Genomic DNA, 12,344 nt, shown 5'->3' on the forward strand with positions numbered 1-12,344 from the left:
CCACCCTCCTCTTAGGGTCCAAGAAGTGGTTGCAGACACATGAATCTGTGTGGTCTGGCTGTTCTAGCCTCCTGCCGAGTCCCAGTGCCTCCCCAGGGCCCTCCGGCCCCTTCTTGTTTGCAGCTACCAACCCTAATGTTCTTAATCTAGCTGGCAAAGCAGAGGGGCGGGAGGAGGAACGTGGGGGTTCTAAGCTGAACTAAGTCTTAGAAGCCATGCCATCCAGCCCTCTCCATTGTCAGACCAGGGGCCAAAGGGCCCTGAGAGGGAGAAAATGTATTAAGGTTACTTGGCAAGTTTCCAAGTCAACTACTTGGTATCTGGGCACCCTTGGTCCCCACCTTGGGCCTCTGAGCCCAGGCTCACTGGACCCCAAGAACCCACCTAGGGACCTCCACCTTTCCCTCAGATAGGACAGGGCCCCTGGCCTGCAGCTGTTTCTCTCTTCAGGAGCAGGAGCTGTGAGTCATTGACAGGGGTGAGCAAATTAATTCTGAGGGTGACAGGTGGTATAACAAGGAGCTGCAAAGCCTGGAGGTGGGGGCTCAGGGCCTCAGGGTAGCAAGGTGTTTACATGGGAATCAAGTATCCAGAAGACCCTGGGCAGTCCCCCCTCACCCCTACCGGACCTGTGAGCCTGCTTGTAAGGCTAAGCCCCCGCCTGTGGCTCTAAAACTGGGTCCCCCACCTCCTGGCTGCGGGGCCCTGGACAGACCTCCTAATCTTTCTGAGCTCAAAGTGGGGGCTATTCTGATGATCCCTGCCCTTCCTCATAGGGTGGTTGCAGGCTTATCCCTGACCAGTTTGTCAATTGCCGAAGAAAGTGTCAGACAGACCTGCAGGCAAATTCCAGCTTCACCTCTTACCAGCTGGTGACCTTGGGCGAGTTCCCTAACCTCTCTGAGCCGTGGAGGCCTCAGTATATAATGAGAACTATATGGTTACATGTAGCATCGCCCAGGGGTATTGTGGGAATCGGCGGTAAAGAGCACAGAGCTGGCCTTTGGTAAATGGTGGTTGTATCCACGAGAGGTATTATAGTATTGTCATTGTCATTATTGTTCCCCCCACCTCCAACAAGTCCCAAGCTCTCCCCATTCTGTCCCGCCTCCCAGCAGATGGCCCGCCCTCCACAGGCTCCCTTACTTGTGGTGTTGTAGCGGACACCGTAGAAATAGGCGGGGCAGGGTCGAACCACCAGCTGCCCTGCAGGGCTCCGGGGCCAGCAGGTGCCAATGAGATCCACGGATGCATTGCACTGCAGTCCTGGGGGGGGGGGGCAGAGATAGCTGGTGAGCCAGAGCAAGAACCCTACTCTGGGATCCTCCCCACCTCCCCACACTCACACACCAACTGGGAACAAGATGGGAGCAATGAGCCCAGTGTAGAGATGAGCTCATACTAAGCAGAGGAGACAACAAGGAAAGGAATCTGAATTTGATGCTATGGCACTAGGGATCCAGCATGGGTTCCAGAGTAGAGGAGGAACAGAGACAGCTGAAGGTGGTGTTAAAAGCTGAAGTCTTGACTGGCATTTAGAGAAAATGCTGGACACACTTCAGGTCCTCTGCTCTGTAGCCCGAGGACACTTCTCTTGGGCCCTCATTTGGTATAGATTGGACCTCTGAGACTTCACAGTCTGGAACAGCCTAGAAGAGACCAGTCCTTGATCCAGCCCCCTCCCACATCCAGGGAACCAAACCATATCTGCTCTGGTTCTACAGTGAGGAGCCAGTTAAATGAAGCTGGCTGAGCTTTTCTGTGGTCTGATAACCACATTTAATGGACATACGGTGTTTGTGCTTGGACTGTGCTGGGCCCTAGCAGAGGACTGATCAAGAAGGGAACCATAGGGAGAAAAAAGAGGGAGAGATACCCGGGGGGGGGGGGGGGTGGAAAGGACAGTGAACCAGTAGTCTGGAGCACTAACTTCACACTGGGCTCTGCTACTAATTTGCTGTGTAACCACAGGCATGTCGCTTGCTTTCTCTAAGCCTTCGTGTCTTTTCTTTCTTTTTTTTTTTTTAAGTTTTTAAAAAAAGATTTAAAAATTTAAAAAATATTTTTTTATTTTTTTTAAAAGATGTTTAAAAATGTATTTATTTGAGAAAGGCAGAGATCGTGAGTGAGGAGGAGAGGGAGAAAGAGAGGGAGAAGGAGGCTCCCTGCCAAGTAGGTCCCCCCGACTCAGGGCTCAATCCCAGGACCCCAGGATCATGATGTGAACCAAAGACAAAGGCAAAGGCAAATGCTTAACTGACTGAGCCACTCAGCTGTCCCTATTTTTTTTAAAGATTTTTTTTTAATATATGAGAGAGAGTGAGCTGAGGGAGGAGTAGAAAGAGAGGGACAAGTGGACTCCATGCCAAGTGCAGGCCCTAAGGCTTGATCCTAGGACCCTGAAATCATGACCTAAGCAGGAACCAAAATCAGATGCCTAACCAGCTGAGTCACCCAGGTGCCCCAGCCTTTGTGTCTTTATAATAAAATGAAGAGGTTGGATCTGATGGGAAATTCTTAATCTCAGTCTAGTGGAAACTTTAAAGGTTCATAGAGACTCTGAAGTTAGATGAAAAAATTGGTGTATATGTGCATCTTAATTGGGAAAAGGATGTGGCTTTCATTAGATTCTCAAAGAGGTCTGTAACTCAGAAAATGATGTTAAAGTCTCCTTCCAAATATTTTCCCTTGAAGAGCTTTTTGGAGTGGAGTGTGTGCACATGTGTATGTGTGTCCATTGGGGGAAAGTCGAGGCCACAGTAATACTTCTGGAGGTAGGGAGGCTTTTAGTCTCCAGTGAGTAAAGGCTGGACTGAGGATGGCCCTGTCACTCCTCCTGATGCTGCCGCTTCTTTCTCTGCCTTTTTTTTTAAGATTTTATTTATTTATTCATGACACACACACACACACACACAGAGAGAGAGAGAGAGAGAGAGAGAGAGAGAGAGGCAGAGACAGGCAGAGGGAGAAGCAGGCTCCATGCAGGGAGTCGGATGTGGGACTCGATCCGGGGTCTCCAGGACCACACCCTGGGCCGAAGGTGGTGCTAAACCGCTGAGCCACCCGGACTGCCCTTTTCTCTGCCTTTTGATGCCCTTCTTCCACAAAACGCTGGCACACCAGTCCTGTTGAGACCCAGTGTGTTGATCCCAATGGGAAGAGGTGTGTAATTCTTGGGACTGGTGCAAGAATGCACAGACAAGCCAGGAAGAGCCATGAACCAATGGAGGGGCAGCCTCTTTAGGGTTGGGCGTCAGCAGCTGCCAAGCCCTGGCTGGGGCCCACCTGCCTGCTCCTCCCCACTGTACTCAGTCTCTCAGGAAACAGCTCTGGGTTAGATTGGCATCTTTTCCCTGATGGATGCAGGGCAGTGCCGAGCAGCTCTGGTACCCAATGCTGGCTTTTCTTTCTAATCAAAGCTATTCATAGGGTGTTCCTACAAACTGAGGCTTAGGGGCAGAGGCTTTGAGACCAAGCGGTTTAACTGAAGAGAACGAAGTCTGGATTGGAGCTTCATGGACATGAGGAGTTGGCGGGCCGGGCCAGGCGTTGAGCCACACTGCAGCCTCCGTGAATGGCATCACGGGGCGGTAAGGAGTGGGTAGGGGAGTGAGGAAAGCAGGTTGCGATTGTAATCTCTCATGGGTCATGCCCATTGTGCTGAGCCCAGAGGTGGGGGAAGCTAGAGGCAAGCAGGCACGAGGAAGGAGGGATAATACTATGGAACATGCTCTGCTTTTTCAAGGCCCATCCTCATCTATTTCATGGATCCTCATCCACCCTGAAATGTCATCAGTCCCTTTTTACAGACGAGGAAACTGAGGCACAGGGAAGTTAAGTGACTTGCTCCAAGTCATGGGTCAATGAGTGAAAGAACCAAGAAGTATAGCCAGGTGTTTTTTACTCTAAACTACACGCTCTTTCCATTATGCCATGTTTTGTGCCAACAAAGGGAGGGGAGAAAGCCAAGGAGGCAGCAGGGAAGGGAGAGACATTTTTGAGGGCTGTGTGCCAGGCACATGCCAGGTACCTTGCATATACCATCTGATTTAGCGACATCATTGTCCCTTCCTCAGACAGTTGTTCATTCACTTACTCGCTCACTCATTCACTCACAGTGTCTTCTGAGCTGGGGGCGGGGAAGACTTCATGGAACATCATGTGTGGCAGCACCCAGAACTTGTCTATCATGCTTTCTCAGTGTAGGATCTGCCCTCCACCTCCCTCCCTCTTGTCTCTCTTGCCCTGGACACTTCCCCAGAGCCTCTTTGGGAAAGAACAGAGGGTCAGGCAGGACTGGGCAGGACTGGGCGCCAGCCACAACCAGGACCAGCTTAGAGCCAAGGCGGAAACCAGCTACCAAGCAGGTGACCTTTCTGACCTTGATCACCAGGCACCAGCGATGGCCAGAGCCCTGACCCACCCACAGCTGGAGGGGAGGTATCTGGGAGGAAATAGAGCAGATGTTATTTACTTCTAGTCTCCTATGGATTAGGGTTCCCTAACACCTGCCTACGTAAGTGCTAATTCTCTCCGATTTACACGTAAGGAAACTGAGGCCCAAGTAGTCACACAAACACTAAGAGGCAGAAGCGCGATTTGAACACTGGCTTTGACACCTGACCTGGGCTCTTCCCACTGCACCACAGAGGTCCCCCGTCTGCACCACTGGCCCTCATAGCATTTGGTTGTACTGTTTCTAGCCCCTGCTGCCCCCCAAGGCCTCTGTGTGTGTGTCTCTCTCTTCCACTCCCTCTTTCCCTCTCTCCTCCCTCCTGCTCCCCCGCAGCTCACAGAAGGCTACGTGGGGGGTAGGGCGTGGGGCAACACTGCCGTGGACATGACCTTTACATTAAGAGCCCAGAAAATCCCGGACGGAATGGAAGACTATGCGAGACGGGAAGAAAGGGAGGGACAGAATGAACAGAATGAACAGAAACCACCAGCACCACTCCTGCCCCCGGCAGAGCTGGGTGGGCGGGGTCTGGCGGAGGGGCGTGGCCAGAGGAGGCGTGGCCAGAGGCACAGGGCCAATCAGGAGCGGCGGGGGGGCTCAGGCTCTGAGACACCAGCCCCGGAGTGGAGGGCTTGGCCTTGTGGACGCAGAGAGAGGGCTGCGGAGCCAGAGGCGGGGGTTAGAAGAGGAAAGGAGGCCGGAAGCAGAGGGTCGAGGAGGGCCCAGAGGTCGAGGGAAGGGAGGAGGCTGCAGGACAGGGCCTCAGGCGGCGGTCCTGGCAGAGGGCGCTGCCCACTGGACTTCCTGGCCCGAATGCTCCGAAGGCGCCTTCCTGCAAAGTGCCCTACATCGGGGCTCCCGAGAGTTCAGCTCTTTCAGCTCTGGCCTGCAGGCACGCGGTCCCGGGGGATCCTGCGGAGCCCGGCCTCGAAGGGGAAGGGCGCGTAGGACTCTGTGTCCTTCATACCAGGCAGTGTGAAGGGCGCTTCAGGAAACTCACCCCGCTTAGTCAATCCATTTAACCACGTGAAGAGAAGAAAAGGGGGGGGGGGCGGGAGCAAGTGGGGAAGGAGAAGGGGAGGGAGTGAGAGGAAATAGAAGGAGACAAAGACACAGAGAGTAAAGCAGGGAAGGGTAGGCTGAAAGCCAGGAGAGAAAGGTACAGGGAAAAACTATTCCAGGGGTGAGGATGGTGGGAAGGGACTGGGTGTCCTAGTTGGGAAGGGGAGAAGAAGGAAGGGAGGTCTCAGTGTCACTTGGCATGAGGGCTACGAAGACCTAGAGGTCAGAGCTGTTGCGGACTCTGATTCTTGAGCCGGTGTCCCCTCCGGGTCCCACCGGCACAAATGTCCAACCCCTCCTGCTCTCCTGGGGGGTATTTTCCCACTTGGACATTATAGTTCTGGGGTGGGGAGCAGTTTGGACCAGAGTAAGCCAGCCTTGCAAATAGCCAGGTGGATTTACCAGCCAGGAGCAGAAAGCCTGAGCTACTATTATAAGTCAACTCCTCCCCACATCAACCTATCCCAGGACAATCCTCCTGGCCAATTAAGTCATAGATGGGGAGGAATAATAAGTATTCTTCATTCAACAAGTTTTTACTGACCACCTGAGAAATTTTTTTCTAGGAGCAAGGGACACGGTACCTGTTCTAGGGGCTAGGAATTTAGTAATGAATAAAATAAGTCCTCTGCCCTTGGTGGGAGGCAAGGGGTGTGGCAAACAGACAGACATATCTGTTAAGCAGTGAGAAAAGCTATGAAGAAAAAGCAAGCAGGGAAAGGAGGTAAAGACTGACAGGGATGCTATTTTAATTTGGTGCTGGGACACCTGAGTGGTTCAGTGGTTGAGCATCTGCCTTAGGCGTGATTCCGGGGTCCTAAAATCGAGTCCTACATTGGGTTCCCCTCAGGGAGCCTGCTTCTCCCTCTGCCTATGTCTCTGCCTTTCTCTGTGTGTGTCTCTCATGAATAAATAAATAAAAATCTTAAAATTTGGTGCTAACCTTTAAGCAGAGACCTAAAGGAAGGGAGGGAGGGAGCCATGTGCACATCTGGGGGAAGAGTGTTCCAGGCAGGGGGAACAGAGAGTACAGAAGCCCTGAGGCTACTGTGTACTTGGTGTGTCTGAGGTTTTTACATTTCTGTCACTTGGTGGCTCACCCCCTCATTCATGAATCTAGGAAGCTAGATTCCTTCAGCATTTTCTCTGGAGGCAGGGGTGGAGCCAAGTGGGCAAAAGTAATACCTAAGACTGGTCCTGCATCTTCCTCCATCCCCACACATGCACACTCCAATGCTCATTGGAGCACTGTGCTTAGACCACCCCAAATCCATGCAAATGGAAGGAAGAGGAGAGAGGAACAACATGGAGAGCTCCCTCCTGCCTCTGACAAAACCCCTGCTCAGTCAGGGTCCTGGGGGGGCCTATTTTAATGAACCCGATGAGAATCCTTTGAAGGTGGCCTGCTTAATGCTTGTGTACAATCGGACACTGGTTTCTCGCCCCAAGTAGATTACACAGCTCCTTCCCCAGCGGGCTCAGTGTACAAAAGCGCTCAGCACATCCTTCTGTAGTAGGTAACTTCAGAAGGAAATCAGAATCTGCTTCCTGTCCCCAGTTACTTTGAGTCCCATCAGCAGTTTCTGAATGAACCAGAGTAGGTGGGCACTTAGCAGCAGCCCTGCAGTTGTGTGGTTAAGTTCAAGAGAGGAACTCAGCCAAGGCTGCCCGGAGTGGGAGCAGCCAGGTGGCCCAAGGGCAGCCTCCGAAACAGACACGCTTGTCCATTCGGAGGAAAGCACTGTTGGGATGAATGGGCAGGGGCTTTGCCGGGGTCATCCAGCATGGAGAGGGTGGCAGAGGGCAGGCAGGGGGTCTTGCTCTTGTCTCGGCCACCTTGTGGTTGGGCTGCCTCTTTTTGGGCTGGGCAGAATGAAAAGATGCCTTTGCAGGGTATGTGACTCATCAGGACCAGTGGGTGGGAACCTCCATCCTTTGGGTTTTTGAGCTCTCCATTTTTGCATTCTTGGCACCTAGTCTACTGCCAGGCACATAGTAGGTCCTGGGGGAAATTGGGGGCTGTGTGTGAACCCCATTTAGGTGTGGGAAACTGCAAGGGTTTCTGTAAAGTTGGCTAAGCTAGGCCATGGGGAACAGGACAATAACACACACATGACAGGCCACAACCAGCCCTGGGCACTATGGCTCTCTTGGCAGCCTCCTACATGGTGGCCCATTTGGTTCAGATCTTGGGGCTACTGCTTAGTAACTGTGTGTGCTTGGGCAAGACACTTAACCCCTCTGAGCCTTAGGTTCCTCTTCTGTAAAATGAGGATAAAAATACTTCCTGACAATGTTGTTATGATGATTGAATGAGATTAAAGTACTTAGAATGGTAACACGTAGCAGTTACTAAATAACTATTAGCTATCATTATTAACATTCATGACCTTGAGACAGGGGATAGGAACTGATTACCCTGGGTCCTTGTCAACAATATGGTTTCATTTGTCTCTGATGTCATCAGTCAATAATTCTATTACTTTCTGCTATTGTCTTATTCATGCCATGATTCTATGAGCTGCCAAGTCTGTGATCTGCCACATGGCCCTGGGGACCTACCCTCTCCCTGCTCCTGGCATGTGAGAGGACCCCCAAAGGCCCCAACTCAGTGCCAGCCACCCCAGCCAGACGCCTATCCATCTGTCCCGGTCCCTCCACCCCACCCTCACCATCTGTCTCTACCAGTGCCCATCGGTCTAGGTAGGTCTTGGCACTGGAAGACAAATAGCTCGTTAGCAGAGGCTGCTGTGGAGGGTGATGGATTGTATGCCATGAAGCTGGCCAGGCTGGTCTGGGCTGAGGGTAGGGGTGCAGGGTACAAATCACTGAGGAATGAACAACATTCATCATGGCCTGTTGCCTCCAAGGACAGGTGACACTTGCGTGGACTCAGAGATGTCACTCCTCTCCTCCACGCACAGTGAGCAAGTGAATGGAGGCTGACCTGGTCCCAGTGCATGGAGAGCTGTGGGCAGGGCCTTTCATCTCAGACTCAGCTCCTGAACAGGTCGCCCTCCGTGTCTCTCTCTGCTAGAACTCCAGACTCTTGCTCAAGAATTGTCCTGTTCCCCATGGCCTAGCTTAGCCAACTTTACAACCAGATGCTCCAGGCTCCCAATAACCTCCCCAGGTTTACTGCTCTTCCCTCCTCACTCCTCCCCTGTCTCCACCGAAGCCACCTGCTGTTCTTCAGTCAACTCTAGCTTTGGCTCAGAGCATTGGCTCTTCTCTGCTGGTTCACACTCTGGGTCTCTCAGAGACTCACTGTGAAAACTACTCCTTTAGGAAGCCTTTCTGGATTCATGCCACCCCTGATCTATCCTCCCTCCCACCTCCAGTGGAGTGGGCAATTCATGGCAAATGCCTTCTCCTCATTCTAGCTACACAGGTAGCACTTTCAAAAGCCTGCCGATGTTAACAATAATAAACAATACTCAGTAGTGGTATGGTTCTCTACAGTTTGTGACATATTGCCACAAAATTTAGTGCATTTATTTGTTACAGATCCTTGAGGCTGGTACCACTCACCCCCCACATTGTAGTTTGGGCAAAGTGAGGCTCAAGGGGGGAAAGAGCATGCTCATCCCTGGGGCTGCTAGAGGGGCCCCAAGGGAAGAAGGACAAGACAGCCCCACAGTGAGCATGGCACTCAGTTGGCCATCTCCAAGTCCAGGGCTCTTCCTCTCCCCCAGGCTCCTCCCACAGTGAAGGGCCAGCAGGCTGGATGGCAGCCTCCTCTCCCCACAGGCCCAGGCTCAGAAGCTAATGTCTTCTACTTCTCTACTAGCACACTGTGTCCACCACATAGTTCATGTGTTTGTGGGCTTGACTTCTCTCATGTCTTCCATGGGCCTGGTGCACAATAGATGCTCAATTAATGAGTTGGATTGAATCAGGGAGTAATAATCAGGGAGTTTGAATCAGGGAGTAATAATCAGGGAGTAGTAATCAGGGAGTTTCCTGAAGAGGAAACTGAGTCACCAAAGAATAGCAAACCTCCCAAAGACCTTCAGGTGCAGGGGCCTCCCCACCTTTGCTGGGCAGCAGCATCCCCCAGGACCGTGGTTCAAGTGGCCAGGGTGAGGGCCTAGAGACCACACCCCAAAGTTAGAAAACACATGGCCTTGGAAGCCAGAGGCCTGACCCTCTCATGCCCCAGCTTCCTCACCTGCACAAATGCTGACTCTTAAACTCTTGTGAGAAGTAAGATAATTCTACAGAAGTACTTGGCAAATGGTGTGCCTATACGAGCTATTAGTAATATTTGTAGTTATGCAGTATTTTCTATTGAGGAGGTGTAGAGCACGGTGTTAAAAAATGTATCTGGAAGCCAGGCTGCCCAGGCTCAAATCTTGGCCCTGGGACTTACTGGTTTTTTTCTTTGCCTCAGTTTCCTTAGGTGTAAATGAAAATTGGAGCTAATATATCTCAAATACTTCCACCAGTGCCTGCCGTGTAGGTCGCACCCAGCAACACTGTGCTTTGGGCATTTCTGGCAGCAGAGCACAGCAGCTGGGGGCCTGAGTCACAGCCCAGCCCTCTGCTCTGTGGGTTCCCACAGCAAGGGCTGGGGGCACTGCCCCTGTTGCCCACCCCACAGCCGGCAAGATAACAACGTGGCACACTTGCCACCCGCCCCTCCTGTGCCTGTGGCAGATGCTGTGACCTAATGGCAGCTCTCTTTTCCACCACACTTCCACCAACTTCAGGATCCTCCTGAGCACAGTCCTCTGTGGGGAGGTGATGGATTTCTGGGGGTGAGAGGGGAGCTCTAAAGAGGAAATCTCTGCGATTCCTGCCTTGGGGCCCAGTTCTGTGTGCAGGCCCTGGGAGACCTGGGGTCTGGGGACAGGGGCGGCTCTGGAGACCTGGAATCTTGCACCACTGGGGGAGGGGGACTCACCAGAGACGTTGCTGGCCAGGGACAGGCTCTCGCAGTGCTGGTCCTGGAAGGAGGCGGAGATGGGGTTCAGCCCCAGGAGGAGGAGAGCCTGTGGGCGCAGAGAGGTGAGGGAAGCAGTTAGACTGTGCCTCCGTGAGCTTCCTGCTTCCCCTCACTACCCCCTCATACCTGTCTCCTCCCAGCCAGCCCAGCCCACCCTGGCCTCCCCCGCCCCCTCCTCTCATGTCCTCTGTGTCTGGAAGGTCCGGAGCTGCGGAGCTCTAGAAGGGCTTGGAAGGGAGGCAGTAACAACAGCAGGAACCCAGGTTCCCAGGACAGTGGGGAACCTTTTCTCTGAGGGCTGGGGCCTTCATCAAGCCTGAGGAAGCTACCTCCATCCCCATGGGATCCCAAGGATGGCCCAACTGTGTCCCAACAGGTACACACGCACACACGCACAAATGCACACACATACACACAGACACATATGAACTCACGTGCACACACACCCGCCCTTCCACCTACCCTCGGAGCACTCATGGGCTTCGATGCCCTTCGATGGCGCATCTGCTGGCCTCCCTCCAGAGCTGCAGGTGCTCGTCGGAGGGCCCTCATCCCCACCCAGCTAATTACCAGTCACTGCAGACTGTGCCTCACCCTTCACCACGCCCTTCTACACCTGCCATGGCACTTAATTCTCCCTCCCTGGGGCTGCTGTGGCTGCCCAGTTTGCAGATGAGAAACGGAGGCCCACAGAGGTGAAGGTGTAGACATGTCTGGACAGATGCCTGGCTGACTCCAGGGAGAACTTCCTCTTCCCCTCCCAGGGTGTGGGGGGGGGCTCCATGTCACTCTGACTCCAGAATTTCAGCCCACATGGGAGGAGCGTGCCATGGGGCCCACACCTGGAGGGCCGCCCCTTCTACTGACACCCTCACATAATCATTGCGTCCTCCTCCCTTGAGGTCACCACCCCCCCCCTTACAGATTTAGAGTCAAAAGAGACCTGGCATCCAGCCCTGGTTTCACTGTGGTGCCAGGGGCAGGTTACTTGGCCTCTCTAGGCCTGTTTCTTTATGTGCCGATGGTCCTCCCTCTCAGGTTCCAAGGTACAGTGTTTGTAGAACTCCTTTGCGAGTCGCACAGCATCTCCACAAGGACAGGGATTTTGTTTTGTTCGCCGTGCTCAAATTTGCTGACTATGTCAACGAATTGCTTTGTGTTTCAGGTCTACCACCAGCACTCAATAGGTCATGATTGATTTGAACTTGGTGACTTTTATTTAGTCAGAGGTTGGAGGCAAGGCACGTGTGTTTCCCCTGGAATCTGGTTTTCAAGGGGACAAGAAACACATGGTGGGCTGGGGTATGGAGAGGGCATCGTAACCAGCCCCTACTTCCATTTGTTGGGACGTGGGTGCTGATGACTAGCGGAGCTCTGTCCGCCTGAACAGGCTCCGGACAGTGAACCTCACAGGAGGTTGCTCTCCAGCATCACCACCCCTGCTCCCTGCTCTTTCTTCCTGGGGTCTCCTCCCTGGGACCCTCTCCTGGACACCCCTGGCAAAGGTATCTCAGCCCCAGCCCATTTCCATTCAATCTTCAAAAATCACTCCAGAACTTCAGGAACAGACAGGCAGATCTAGAAGCTGTCTTAGCCACTTCCCAGTCAGGAACTAGGATGGGGAGAGAAGTAGGGGCTTGCCCTATGGAGAGCAGGTCTCTATCTTAGACTAGAGCCAGGGTGGTGGCCAGCTCTAGCAGCACATAACTTTCATGCACAGCTCTCTGGGACTAGGGTGAGGAAAGCAAGGTGCTCATCTTGGGTCCACAATTTAAAGGGCTGCCAAAAGACATATAATATTTTAATGTAGTATTTTTTGAAACTCTAAATTAGTGCAAAAAAAAATCCTTGATATGAACAAAATATCAAAAACTTTTT

At 52.7% G+C, this 12,344-nt stretch overlaps 1 protein-coding gene across 2 annotated transcripts in view; it reads right to left on the bottom strand.

Annotated features, from left to right (window-relative positions):
• Positions 1–12,344, bottom strand: part of CRHR1 (corticotropin releasing hormone receptor 1) — a 48,794-nt gene that overhangs the window by 17,272 nt on the left and 19,178 nt on the right. For both annotated transcript variants that reach the window (XM_025999507.2, XM_072746948.1), the window contains exons 2-3: positions 10,425–10,512; positions 1,147–1,266 (exon numbers count right to left, since the gene is read on the bottom strand). In XM_025999507.2, the coding sequence (XP_025855292.1) occupies positions 1,147–1,266; positions 10,425–10,512 (208 nt within the window). The remainder of the gene's footprint in view (positions 1–1,146; positions 1,267–10,424; positions 10,513–12,344) is intronic.

This window comes from Vulpes vulpes, chromosome 2, assembly GCF_048418805.1.
Source record: "Vulpes vulpes isolate BD-2025 chromosome 2, VulVul3, whole genome shotgun sequence".
NCBI lineage: Eukaryota > Metazoa > Chordata > Mammalia > Carnivora > Canidae > Vulpes > Vulpes vulpes.